General features: G+C 38.3%; 1 protein-coding gene across 3 annotated transcripts in view; it reads right to left on the reverse strand.

Moving 5' to 3' along the window:
* CALCR (calcitonin receptor) overlaps positions 1 to 14,209 on the reverse strand; it is a 159,085-nt gene that overhangs the window by 48,798 nt on the left and 96,078 nt on the right. For all 3 annotated transcript variants that reach the window (XM_064410244.1, XM_064410253.1, XM_064410260.1), the window contains 3 exons: positions 12,131 to 12,284; positions 8,825 to 8,935; positions 1,045 to 1,157 (listed from right to left, as the gene is read on the reverse strand). In XM_064410244.1, the coding sequence (XP_064266314.1) occupies positions 1,045 to 1,157; positions 8,825 to 8,935; positions 12,131 to 12,284 (378 nt within the window). The remainder of the gene's footprint in view (positions 1 to 1,044; positions 1,158 to 8,824; positions 8,936 to 12,130; positions 12,285 to 14,209) is intronic.

Genomic DNA, 14,209 nt, shown 5'->3' on the forward strand with positions numbered 1-14,209 from the left:
GAAAAAATATATATTTATGGTGCTTCCACGTAATGCCTCTGTAAGCTTATATTGTTACTATTATTCTTGTCTTGTCACATAGATGAGCCTCATTTTACCATTATGGTTTGTCATATTGCAAAAACCCTTAAAATTCACCTCCTGCCTAGTCCAACTGACTTTTCCAAGGCCTTTTGGGCTGAGTTACCTGCATATTGCTTTTTGGCTGTATAAGAAGAGGTTCTCCAACACAAACCCCAAATCAAATCACTTCTTGAATCTTTTCCTTCCACTCTTCCATATAGTCACAAATTATTCTGTCACAATTCTGTAATCAGATTTTCCTGGACCTCCACTTGCATTTGAGAAATACATTTATTTTTATGAGCTTCCCTAACTTAATTTTTAAAAGCTTTTCCCAGATATCTCTCTCCTCATTTCTTTTGGTGCTTTTATATTTAGTTCTTCTCTTTCAGTTTAGCACCTTGATTTTGGAAATATTAGTACAAATACTCAATTCATTATTGTAAATACTCTCAGTTACTTCAGTAAAAGTCAAAGTTAAATGTGTTCATGCTTGTAAGATTTTCTGCATTAATGGTACCTTCATAAATATTTTTTCAAGGAGTGTGAGTACAGGGCAATACTCTTTGCTTAAGAAAAATAATTTTGACTTACATTAATATTATTAGCCCTGCAGAGAAGACATCAACATCTTCGAATATTATTGTTACAGAAAGCAAAATTGAGACTCTAAAAGATTATTTCATAACTGTTGGTCAGTCAAGGAAAATCATAGGAATTAAAAAATGTCTCTGAAAAATACTGCAAAACTTGTCACATGAATTACCACTGAATTATCCATCTCATAGCAAACCAATATTGACGTCTGAGCACTCATTGAAGAATTTGGATAAGCTGAAATCACAAGAGCAACGTTATTTAAGTCTTGTGCAAAAAAATAAAGCTGAAAGATAGGGCTATTCTGGTCTCTCTCACATGTATTATTGCTAGTCCAGCCCAAAACATTGTCAAACAACCATTGCCTCTTTATGTTCAGCATACCTTCAATTTTTCAGAGGTGAAAGAGTTGCACAGGGTGTAGTTGGACCAAGTTCGGTTGCTCTCAGGATGGCGGAACCAATTTCCAGTTTCATCACAATATTTTGAGGCCCTCTCTGATGATAAATTCAATAATAGTTATTTTAATATATGCATATTATGACTTAAAAAACCCCATCTAAAATAATTTATTTGTTTGGGAATAAAATGTGTGTGTAATGAAATCGAAATTATTTTTAACCTGTGTGATTAATATACATCTTGCTGTTTTGTTGTTTTGTTTTTTTTTCTGAGACTTTTCTGGTGGTAAACTTGTTTAGCTGCCTCCTTTTTCACTGCACTCCTTGGGTATATATCTCAGTCTTCATTCAGACACAATATCTAGTTGATAATAATCCATTTAAAGAAGCTGTTGACAGCAGCTTATGGAGAAGAAAATAACCACGGGTGCTGATGCCAGACCTGAAGGAAGTGCACAGGGTTTCAAGTATCAGGGTTAAACAAATTAAAAATATTGTGCAGATAAAGGGCAGTAATGCATAAACCAGAGCCTGGAGATGCCAACAGCCCCAGGCTAGGGCTCTCTCTGTGCAGAGGTGTGGAAAAGTTTCTCCCAGCCTCCCCACCAGTGGAATCCTGACATGCAGAATGGTAGCATTTCTTGCTCTCCTCATGGTCTGCACAGCATGCAGGCACAGAGACAAGCAGCCTCACAAACGTTTTGGCACTGGTCCCATATGTCCAGTTTAATTTAAGATGGCTGCAGAGCTCTCTGTTTCAATAATCTGATGTGGTTTTGGCCTCTGCACAGATGTCTCTGGTGCTGGCTCCTTCACCACAGGTGGCTCTGGCATCCTTCCTGACAGCCCTGCCATATGGATGGTGCTCCAGGTCGTGTTCCTCTGCACGTGCTCTAGCTGTGGTGGGGGACAGCGGGGCTTCAGCAGCGCACAGCTCTGCGGGATGCCTGGAGCTGCAGGCGTGTGCTGTGCCTGTGTCCCTCCGTCAGGCTCACATGCCTGCTGGGGACACCCTGGATGCTGAGGTGCAGATGGTCACTCCTAATCACATGTCAAGTTTTGGCCAGTTCCTTTGGCCTTTCCTCAAGCATTAGCCACATGGGAGTCACTGGAATGTTTGCCCAAATAACAAAGACAGGATAAGATCATAAACTTTTAAAATTATAAACAATTATTTTATGTTTTCTTAGACAGTGACACAGAGACTTATGAAAAACATGTTTTTTTAATTCTGACTTTTAAAATAGTCTGAAAAGTCTATCTTTGCTTTTTCTAGCTCTATAATTTGGTTGGTTTTATGCTTAGATTATCAGCATTTCCAGTCAATACACTTCTACAGAGCCTATAGGCATTTGAACATAACACATTTTCATTTTTTGTAGTTAACATTCCCACTTACTTTTCTTCATCTGATGATTAATGGTTCTATTAATTTGTAAGATTCATACTCCTAAAGCCTAAAGAAAGGAACTGATCCTATGAGTAAGGTAAAGGTAGTATAGACGGAGTTATTTTACTCTGACTATAAATACACTTTATACAGTGCCCTTGAAGAAAAAAAAAATCCTCCGGAACACAGGAACAGTAATTTTTGAAACTATTGTGGATTTCAAATAATTGTTTTGGGGGACATGTCAAACATCAATATGTGCATTGACAATACCAAGAGGAGCAGTACATGTTATTTTAGCCTTCCATAGCTGAAGCATGGAGATAATCTCAGACTGCCCATGTAGCAATGTTCCCTTTTACTCCTTGCCAGATGCTATCAAAAGCTGGAAAAGTTTTCAGTCACAGATGAAAGATTAATGGTTTTGCTGCCATGGAACACAGTGTGCAAGCGTTGCACTGATTATCCCGTGCACTCTGCGAAGTGCACGGCTTTTGTTAATCTGCTACAGAGAACGTATGGCAATGTCATCCATCATCTCTGTACTTCAGTGCCTGGGTAGGCACTCTGCCAGAGTATAATATGGCCTCTGTAAGTTAGAGACAAACCTTTCACCTCATACTTTTCCTTAAAGCCAGACAAACCTGATCCTACTAAAAACTGATCCTGCTCTGAAAGTGCCGATGTGCCATGGATTTGAGAATACACAACTGGGGAATAAGCACTCTTTACTGTCAATCCTAGTGACTCAAACAGATCAAACATCTCTTCTAAATCTATCCTTTTATGCAGAAACAAAGCTGCAATCCAACCACTGTTACACTGCAAGTTATTCTAGAGTGGCCCAGTAGCAGGTGGGGGATATTGAACCTGGACATGTGTTGGTTCTTTGTGCTAACCAGAAGATATGGTAAAGTCTGAAAAAATACACATGTGCAAGGATGGGTAAGACAACACTAGCATGGCTAAATGAAAGTATGGGCTTTGAGATTATTAAAATACTGTGTAAACACTAATTTTTTAGGCTCTGTCTGCACCTTATGAGCTAGGATGGGACACTGCTTAGGCATTGCATTATTCAAAGTGGAGGAACAGTGACATCACGTTGTACTGATCTCACCTGATTGTAGGAACTTGAAGTTACATAATTCATAGGCAGCTGTGCAGAATCTTTGCAGTTAACTGAGAGAGACAGACACTTCAAGAACTGTCTGGGAAAAATGGATGCAAGCAATCTCATCCACAAAGGAAGTTTTGTGGGAGCAGTGAAGTGTCTTGAAAGATTAACCAGTAGCAATTATTTGCATGGGTATTGCTTGTGCCACAAATAGTGTTTTATTAATCATATGCTGAGTAAAAAACCCTAAGTCATCTATATGTAACAAATATCTTAATATCTCTGGAATAACATGATAGCACTATCAATCAGGCTTTTCACAATTAGACCAGAGCTATAGCTAGCAGATGTTAAAGGAGCCAACATCAGTTTTTTGTTTATTGCTCATTTATAAGATGGGAGGAGAAAGAAGTTCTCCCTTGTTGCAGTCATGCTCAGCACATACCAGACACTTAATTCTTTGCTATTGTTTGGATAGACCTGTGCAGTGCTTATTTTTGAAGATGAAGGAATAGTTGATGTTGCATATCTGATTTACTCACATATTCGGTAAAATGTTCTGGAAGAAACTTTTCAAAAATGAAAAAAATAATCTCATATAATGCAATGGAGACCCTAGAAATCTTCAATTCCAGTGTCCTAGTAAATGAAGGATTATCACTGTTTTCAGAATGTCTTAGACAGCAGAGCTAGAATCTGTGTAAGAGTGATGTTGGGCAGTATGGGGATAGGAATTGATTTGTAAGACACAGCTGTCAAACTTGCTAAGGAGGAGGACAGAAATACAGAGAAGGTTAAGGAGAAAAGAAGCAGCTGGACAAAGAGTTCAGATTTGTCTTTTTCTAATTGTCTAAAGTATATCCTTCAAGATCAGAAAATAGGACCAGCAGAAATCCAGAACTATCTCTATTAGTTAAAAGCAGCCAAAATTTAGATTTTGTGGCAGCAAAAGAAGTCTTCTCACAGTGTCACAACAGGAAGGAAAGGCATGTTCTTCAATTGTAAGAGGCAACAGCACATTAATCATAATCTGATTAATAATAATCTAATTACTTATGGATTTGCTTCCAAATTGCACTTCTAGAAGCTCTTCTCCTGGAACTACATGAAGAGTTATGAGTAATAGTTTTCAAAAGGGAACCAAAGACAGAAACCCAAAAAAGCAGAGAACTGAGGGGAGTTTTGCAAAATGCACCTTTGGTTCACAAAGTGGGGTGGATGCTGCTCTTAAACACTGCTTTCTGCCAAAAAGTAAAGAGAGTGAAACTGAGATGAAAAGGGGTGTCAGCCACAAAAAAACTTCCACATTTGGCTCTCTTGCTATATGACTGCACCAAAATAATCCTGACTAAATGCACTGTACAGGGACATTGAGGTGGGCAATGTAGGACTCCCATGCCACAAACCTAACAGCCCACAGGTGGCACAGGGCAAGGCTCAGCTCCTCCTGTTGCCCTTGGCAAACCTGCCTTGCTAAAGGCCATTATATCCTCAATGTTCTTTCTTTTTTTTTTTTTTTTCCATTAGTAAGAATATTGCCTGCATGAATTTCACACTGAATTCCTCAAAAACTAAACTCCTACCAATTTCAGTGTGATCTGGAACCATTTGAGAGGGATTATACCAAAGATTAACCTGTCTAAAATATGAATATAAAATACAATTTGAGAGAATGGCATGTTGCCTGAATAGGAGCATATAAAATAGCCCTGCTCAGAGCTTCACAGCCAGAAAAGGATGAGACAATGAATTTCCTGCTGTCACTGGCATAAAGCAGTAGGTCTTGTTATGTTTTCCAGACAAATTGATTTGTTTTTATGCATTATCACATTGTGCATGATGTGCACTGCGAGAAAGAGATTGTTTCTTTCAGAACACAGATTCCTGTCTAGTAAGAACTGATCTAAGTTCAGTGAAATAGGTGGGACTACACTTGGTAGCTAACTGTGAAGTTGTCAGACAGAAAATGAACTGAGCACTGAGCATGTCCTCCTTCACTTTGTTTGTGTTCTTTTCTTCAGAATACAATTTCACCTTTTTTACTTTCTGACATACTCCATCAATTTCTTCTTGGCATCGGTGCTGAATGTTGTTTGGGATCAGATACAGAGGGCTGGTATTTGGCACCCACAGATATAGATGGGAGCAGGATTCGATCCTATGCTGACAATAATATTTCACTTTTCCAATTATGAATGATGTGTCAAAGCAAAAAAATACAAAGGAAAGACATTATTTTATTCCAGGTTTCAAAGTTATGCATGGCATCTTAGTGAAGTGACATAGCCATCAATTAGCTGATACACAGTGGTTTTGCAGATCATGGTGCAGCCCAAAACAACGCAGCATGAAATACTTGTTTCAGAAATCCATGGGGTTACTTCTATGCCTAAAATACATACTGAGGCATTTGGATATCAGAGACTCGATGGGGAGGAAATCTGACAGTCACTACAGTTTTCATCATGGAAAATTGCTATTTTTTAGGATGAAGTTTCTGTTTCTCAGCAGAAAAGCGGAATGTATTTTGTTTAACATGAATAAGGTACCAAAGGAAATAATGACTTCTGATACAAAACCTGATAGACTTCTCAGGACAGTTCAGTCTGTGCTTTTGGCCACCTGGTAGTGGCAGCCACTTTCATTAGCAGCTGACAGACTTGTAGACATCCCCCCTTATTTCTTGTCTCCCTCCTACTTTATTAAGTCTCTGTGTGACAACCAGCCACCTGTAAAGCAAGGCTGACTACCCACTGGTTTGATGCCACATCTGTAACACATGCTGAGTTACTCAGCAGCTATTCTAGGAAAGCAGCTCTGGCTCAACCACGAGATGCTGAGCTGCTGCCAAAACTGGGAAACAGGGTTGACTGACCAGGATGCAGGCAAAGACGTTGACAGAGGTGTTGACGAGGAGAAGAGAAATGTGCCAAAGGAAAGGTCCAGAAGACCACAGGTATTGTTCCTAAAGAGGACAGCAGAGAGAACACTAGGAAATTAATTACTGGAGGAGGCTTTTCTTCCTATGGCTGTGTACAGAGAATAGGAATACTAAAAAAAAATTCCCAAATTTCAACTTTTAAATCTTGCCAGAAAGAGTAACTGCAGTATGGCACTATGGGCCAGACTTCATGACAAGCATTTGTACATTAAGGAGTGATTTGCAATCAGTGTACAAGCCACAGGCCTTGGTGCTAATGCACATTAGTAAGTGGAGTGAGATGCTTCTCCATGGATGGCTTTGAGTGTTTCTTTAAAGAGTGCTGTTGTAGCAGAGCAATTACTTCAGAACAAGTCACTGGAGACAGGCAAGAGGAAAAGCTGAGAATAGTTGGTTGGGGAGCAAGTAGGAGAGTGGCTCTGAAATCACCCCCATGTATGAAGGATGAGGACCTTCAGTCATTTCTGTGATCACGAGGCTGCCCATCACCCACCTTTGCAGGTACAAGCTGAGCATTGCATGAAGTATACATAAATTAAGACTGTTAGTGTCATATATTTTTTTCTTAGTTGAAAACCATGGAAGCAGGGAAAGGAAAAGACTTGTAGTAAATCTTCCTAGTCATAAGGAGGGCTGTTGCTGTGTGGGAAGGATATAATGAATAAAATGGGGTCTGAAGAAGAAGGTACAGACCACATCTCAGAGGCAGTTTTAATATGCATGCAGGAAAAATCTTGTGCAACCTCAGGATTCGGAGTCTCAGGCTCGTTCCTGAATTTGGGCACTTCTGTGTGGGAACTGAACCAAGTTTGTCCAATTCTTCCAAAATGCTCTTTTGGACTCTTTTGCGCAAATAGCCTACTGGTCCACAGAGATGGAGACCTGAGTGAAAGGCAGCCCTGCAGTTGAGGGTCTCAGCTTCTCAGTTTGTTGTCCCCAGGTGCTTCAATGAAGAGCCATGAGCATGACCCTGCTCCAACGCTTCTTCTTGAAAACTATGACACTGTACAGAAAAGAGATCAAGTCTTGTGAAGAAAGGGCACAAAAGACAAGACCTTATGATATGGTGCCCATTGTCTGTCTCAGGGGTCTAACTTGCTGCAAAGATGTGTTGGATTTGTCTCAGGGTGTTTCCACAGGAAGAGAATAGTGACCTTGCCACATGAGCTCACTTCCCAAACACAGTATTCCTGAGCAAACAGATTTCCTTCAATCCATCCTGTCCAATGCCTACTTCCACTAGAAAGAGGAACATTCCTTCACTAGAGATTGAATGGAGGTCAGACTAGGTCTGATGGAAATTTGCAACTTGCTGAATTCTTTAATTATGGACAGCTTGATTTATGAAGAACAGAAATAACAATCAATCTGGCTGGTATTGTAAATGGGATTCATCAAAATGTGTACAGGGTTTGATTCAACCTGGAAACTCCTCAGTTTCTAAATAAGCAATAAGCTCAAGAAAATCAACACTTTTAGCTAATAGTGCTGGATAATTAACTCACAGCTATGCAATAGTTTCCTTCCTTTATTTCCAGTTGGGCACATGCATTTTGGGTTAAACTTGCTGAAAATTTTCAGATTTATGCACCCTCCCTCCCAAATGTTTAATTTCTTAGATTTTAACTGCAATTGGGGCATTGTGACTATGTTGAATTTAGCACACTGTGCCATCAAGCACCACCTAGAAGCAACATGTTCTGAGCAAGGAACACACAATTGTGTCTCTCTTCAAACAGTACTCTTTGCTGAGTTAAACTTGTATCTAATATTTCCTCATATCTATTTAGAAATACTTGCATTGATTTTTCATTTTTCCTTTTAAAGATTCTTCATTTACTTCTCTCAGTCTACTTCTAGTATTTGCATGAATAGTTCAGCTAAGGACTGAAATTCAGAGAGTGAAAGAACATTTTTTCTGCTTATCTTCTCTCATAAAATTATATTTTCCAATACAAACTGAACAAAGAACATACTGATACATATTTCAAGCACATAAGCATCTTCTCTTCGTTATAAAAAACTTAGAATGAGGTGCTTGATGTTGTAATTCAGAAGCTGACATTTTCATAAACCAGGTTCTATAAATCCATTGGTTATATTTACATAAATATAAATAAATATAACATATTTTAAAAATTAAAATATGTTAACTACAGAAACCAAAAGCTTGATGTGTTTTAGTTTCAACCAAACTTTCTGAGATTTCACAGAGCTGCAAAAATGCTACTGGATTGAGCACATCCACTCAATGGCACGAATGTTCTGAAGACATCCTTTAGAGATAGATAAAATGGTAAAAAGAAATACTGTACCAGTTGGATCGAAGTCTGGAAAATAATCCGGACAATTCTGAGCAGTGAGCCTTCCAGCAGGTGTGTCATCCCAGCACAACCAGCCATCCCATGTTCGGTTGCAGAACAAACCTGGACATTTAAGAAGATTGTAAGAGTTAATTCCACAAAAAGTGTTAATTCCCTCCTGAACCATTCTGTTCTAGCCTCTCGAGGATTATTGCTGCCTGCAGGCAATCAAGTTTTCTTTTTGTAATATATTCTTTTATTATTGTAACACTGAGTGGCATTCAGGAACTAGAAGGTACTTGCTTTTACTGACCTGATGTTAGTGGTGTTCATTTTACCAGAAATTTACATTTTAAAGCATGTTGAACTGAAGTTTGAATGTACGGTCCAATCCTACAAATTTCTCTTCTTGATTCTCTTTCTGTCAGCTCTAAGTATGTACACTAGTGGTATGTACACTGGTACACAAAGACTTGTGAGACATACACTTTTCGTTTCACTTTTTGCTGCTCAGCAGGTCTGAAAATCAGTTTGAAATGTAAAGGTAGGAAACATTTGTGGAGACATCCCAGCTAAATCAACATTATCAGAGACAGGTCCCTGTCAGGCTGCTGCCTTGCTCAACACCAGAGGTCGGTGATGTAACTACAAACCCAGTGAAGCAGGTGCAAGACTGACCCGCAGCAGGCGGACTCTGCCTGTTGATGTTCTCTAGGTAGGCATGTTGTGATCCTGTCCTTGTCATGCCCCTTCTGGGAAGGGTGGTGCTGTTGAGGCTGTGGGATGTTCCCAGCACCCAAAAAGCAGCAATGCTGGGAAGCAGAACACAGGTCATTGCTGACCCCCGCTACAGAGTTTGTACATGCCATGGTCCTCAGAAATTGTTCTCTAAGCCTGCTTCCTGCAATGTGTACCATGACTCATTGTGGATTTATACAAGAAACATATTAAACCCCCCTTACATTTCCTGGTTATTTTCCATTCAAAACCAGTTTGTGTTGGGGAAAAGGTATTTGTCACCAAGATCATCAGGTTAAAGTGAAACAGAATGAGAAGTTGAATTTTAGCTTTTTTTCACTCTGGGCATGAGGAAGTATTAAAATGAATGTTGGCTAATAACCACTGCAAGCTCTTAACATATGGGTAGTTAGTCGCTTCTAGAGCTTTTGAAACTATCCACAGATAAACTTTCTAATTGAAGCAAGACAGCTGTAAAAAAAATCTGAATTGCTCCAACTTGCACCAATAACTGCTTGTAAATCAAGTAGCTGTTGATTAAAAATAAAAACCATAAGATTTAAAACCTATTTTTTTCCAGATTAGATCTTGTTCAGAAAGGAAATTTTTATCTACACTTTTTCTTCATTAGCCTAGATTTTCTGCACATATATTTTCCAGTTAAGTTAAATGTGCTAATGTTACTTCACTTAATTATCCAATCATCATATCAGCAGTTTGTTATCATTCCTTCAGGCACTGTCATGTTCTTCTAGATCTTTGAAATGCATCTGAAAAACTTTTAGGAACATTTTTGTAATATCAAAGAAGAAGAAGAGTAGAAAGTGATTGCAATTTGAGCTTATTTTTGAAAAGTAGTGCCAAATGGAGTTGGAGGGAATATGTAGTTTTAAAACTTTAAATCCTTTGCCTGGCCTGATAAAGAAAAATAATCACATAGGTCAATCTATGCATCATGGGCTAATCTTCCAAGGTAATTATCAGGATATATACATATATATATGCTCATATTTATCTTTATCTGTCTATGTATGTATACATATACATATATATGCACACACTGCTGTTCTGGAGGGGTGGTCATGTGTTTCCATATGCTTGAGCTCCTTGTTTTATTATGTCTTCAGCTCAGAACCAGAACACAACTTCAGTTTAGCTGGCACCATTCTTTAGTCACCCATTATCCTCACTCTGAGTTATAAATTACTTAAGTGCATGTTGCCATGAACCAGCAGCCCTCAATGGCATCACTTAAATTTAGCTGCCAGCTGAAGAATGCAATGCAGGCTGTCCTCCTGCAATAGCATTGCCCTTGAGAACTCTACTAGGAATTCATGTCTTAATACATAAGGATTCCCAGCTCGTGATGGAAAATCAACCCTTTGCAATTTATCATATAAGGAAAGTGCAAAAAAAAGGTGAATCCAGTGATCACTGTCAATGGATGCAAAAATCTGGTGTTTATAGAGGTAGAGACTAAAAGAGTAATTTAACAAGAAACAGTGAGTTACTTCCTCTGCAAGTCCAGCAACTAAAAGGCTTATTTATGACTGAAATGTCATTCCTTGTATCCAATAATCCTGTTTAACTGCTTGTGGGTATTATTCACCTGAGTTAAAACCTATTTTAAGCAGTGGGAATCTCTATATTCATTCCCAAATATTTCTGCATCAGTACCTGATTATCTATCTTAACATTTAACTCTTGTTTTAGTCTTACAGATCCCTGTAAAAATTTTAAGATAAGAGCAGTAGAAATGTCTTTATTCTTGTATTACAAAAAATACCACATTATCTCCAACACCACTATTAGGTTAAGTGTTTTTTTTAATTGTTTAAAATGTATTTTCCCTTTAAACTATGTCCTCATTATCTGTTGTTTGCTTGCAAAAGTCTCATAGTTCCTGTGATATTTTTTTCTCTAGCTCCTCATATCTTCATTTGTTTCTTGTGTGAGAAAAAGTGACCAAAACTCTCAGTCCCAAACAGAAATGTTGCATTAAATGCAATTGCAGCACCACTATTATATGTCGTTTCCCTTTTTATTATCTCCACCTATGCCTTGTATTCAATAAATATGTCTTACAAACCTCTTTTATAAGTCTCAGTGTTTTATAAACCTCTTTTTCCTTTTGTTGCTACTGAATATAGAGGATGTGGAACTTCTGCTGGTGCAGAGCACAATACCCAGCAGTCAATACACACATGGCAAAAAATTGAAACACTGAGTGGAGCAAACAGAAAAACATTTATATTTAGGATTCACAATCAGGTGTGACCTTGCTGAGAAGTTCAGGAAAATGTTATTTCACAAGCAAGAACAAGAGAGATTCAAGCAGCAAAGTACTGAGCCAGAAATGTAGGCAACAGAGAAAGGAAGAGCTGTTCATTCCCTGGGCTTCTTCCAGACTTTTTCCTTTCTTTGCACTTAGGAGGATGCTAAGTGTGAATTTGATTACTGCTTGTGGAAAGGAAACTGCACCCTGAGGAAGACTATGGGTTAGTATAGAGAAGAAAATATTTCTTTATAGTTATATAACCACACAGAGCAAAATACAGATTCTTAAAAAACCCTTTTTACCTTTTTTCTTGTATGGAGGAGCTCTGTTCATTCTCTCATAACATTTGAACTGCGAATCTATTATCTTCTGCCGTATGACTGAATTTTCAGTTACTACAGGCTCTAATGTAGGATCAGTATAATTTACAGTAGAAGAAAGACTTGGAACAATTCTCTGTATGGAAAGGAAAAGCTGTTAGTACAACTGGATAAACAAAGGGGATTGAATTTTAAATAAGTGAGGACCAGAAATTTCTTTTACTCATTCTTGAAAGGCCTTTTATTTGCACATATGTTTATCATTATGATGGGCATTGTACTACTTACAAAGTAAATGCTTTATTTTTTTATTAGTTTTATTAGTTTACCTCATGAAAACATAATATTTTAACCAAGCCATTTTTCTTGGTGAAGAGAGGGTCATTAAATACTTGATAAAGCCATCAAAATATTTTAATTTAATTTAGTGTCTGCAAGAAAATTTTCTGTTAAACCCATGTATTTCTGTTCACTTGTGCTGATTTAACTCTAGACAGTGCAGACAAAATACCTCAGTGCCACAACCTTTGCTTTGAGCTTCTGCAACAGTTAAGGTCAAAGAAGGTAGAGTTTAAACTATGATACCTTAGCTCCTAGTTGAGTACCCAAGCAGACTCCCTAAATTTGATAGCCTAAATAGCAAGGTCCTCTTTGATATAGTGGCATCTTCTGAATGATCCCACTATGAACTGCTTGCCTGTTAAAGGAAAGGATCACTGCCTTTGGAAGGCAAAGATCTCATCTAGAGAGGTCAGTTATATTCTTTTGCCTTCCATCCATCCATCCATCCATCCATCCATCCATCCATCCATCCATCCATCCATCCATCCATCCATCCATCCCTCCTTCCCTCCCCGCCTTGTGCAGCCATGGTCTGTGAATGGAAATGAAAGTGTGGAGCTTTAGTTTCTTCTGTTCTGCCTCAATCCTGTATCATGACTCTTCTTTGCTTGAAGGTGATAGTAAAAGATGAGTTCCTCTGCTTCCCCACTCATAAACAACATCGTTGTAGCACTTTCCTAGCATGACCCTCTGTTTTCCCCTGTACTAAATGGTACTAAAGCCATCACAAACACATCCAGATTCATTTGCAGGCTGCTTCAAAATCTAGGACTCTTGTAAACACACAAACTTGACCTTTTTAACAGCAAATGCTAATACAGAGATCTTTAGGCATGCATTTTTTAGTTGTTTGAACTTAAAACATGACAGGTTTGAAAGTTCAAATATCGGCTTACTCCTTACATTTTGCTGTCCCTTTCTTATGTCACATCACAGGCAGTTGTATTCCATCAATACATTACTTTTCCTCCCCATTTGCATGCTAAATCACCCTTGTAAATACACAGCAAAAACAAAGCGTGTTTGACTTCATTGAAAAAAAGCCATTACTTTTATCCTGATCTTCTGTACCATACCATGTCAGTTTAATCTTTTTATACTCTTATATCAAATCAATTATGTTTTTATAGTCTCATCTCATCTCATCTCATCTCATCTAAATCACATCTCATCTCACCATCTCTTTTGACACAGAAGTTTTCAACTGTATACACCTGCTAGCTGGAGGACATGGAGGCAGTTAGTCTTGTTGTACTTAAACAGGTGCTTGAAATAAAATAGGAGGAATAAGAATGAAAATATTTTCTGGCAGAGATAATGCTATATAAATTTTAGATGCATGTATACATCACCCTCTCCCCCTCCCTCCAAGATATATTTGGACAATGAAGCCATTTGAAACATTTCATCTGGCCATCCAAGTGAAAAACTAAGTATCTAGAAAGTCAGAACAGGAAATACGGAAGCAAAGACAAGCATCACAGATCCCTTAGCTTTAAAAAGACTAAGGGGAGCAGCTGGAGTCCCCAAGAATAGTTTAAAAAACAGCCAAGCAAAATCCTAAATCCAGCACAGGAAAGTGGAGATGAGGTTCTTCAGACAACCTCAGCTTTGTCTTAGCCCTTCATGTCTATGTCCATGGCACAGGCACTGGTGCTTCTCTGAAGTGATTAGTAGGTGTTGCATGCTATTTTTTCCCATTCTTATTTTGAACAATAC

The sequence above is a fragment of the Passer domesticus genome, chromosome 1 (assembly GCF_036417665.1).
Source record: "Passer domesticus isolate bPasDom1 chromosome 1, bPasDom1.hap1, whole genome shotgun sequence".
NCBI lineage: Eukaryota > Metazoa > Chordata > Aves > Passeriformes > Passeridae > Passer > Passer domesticus.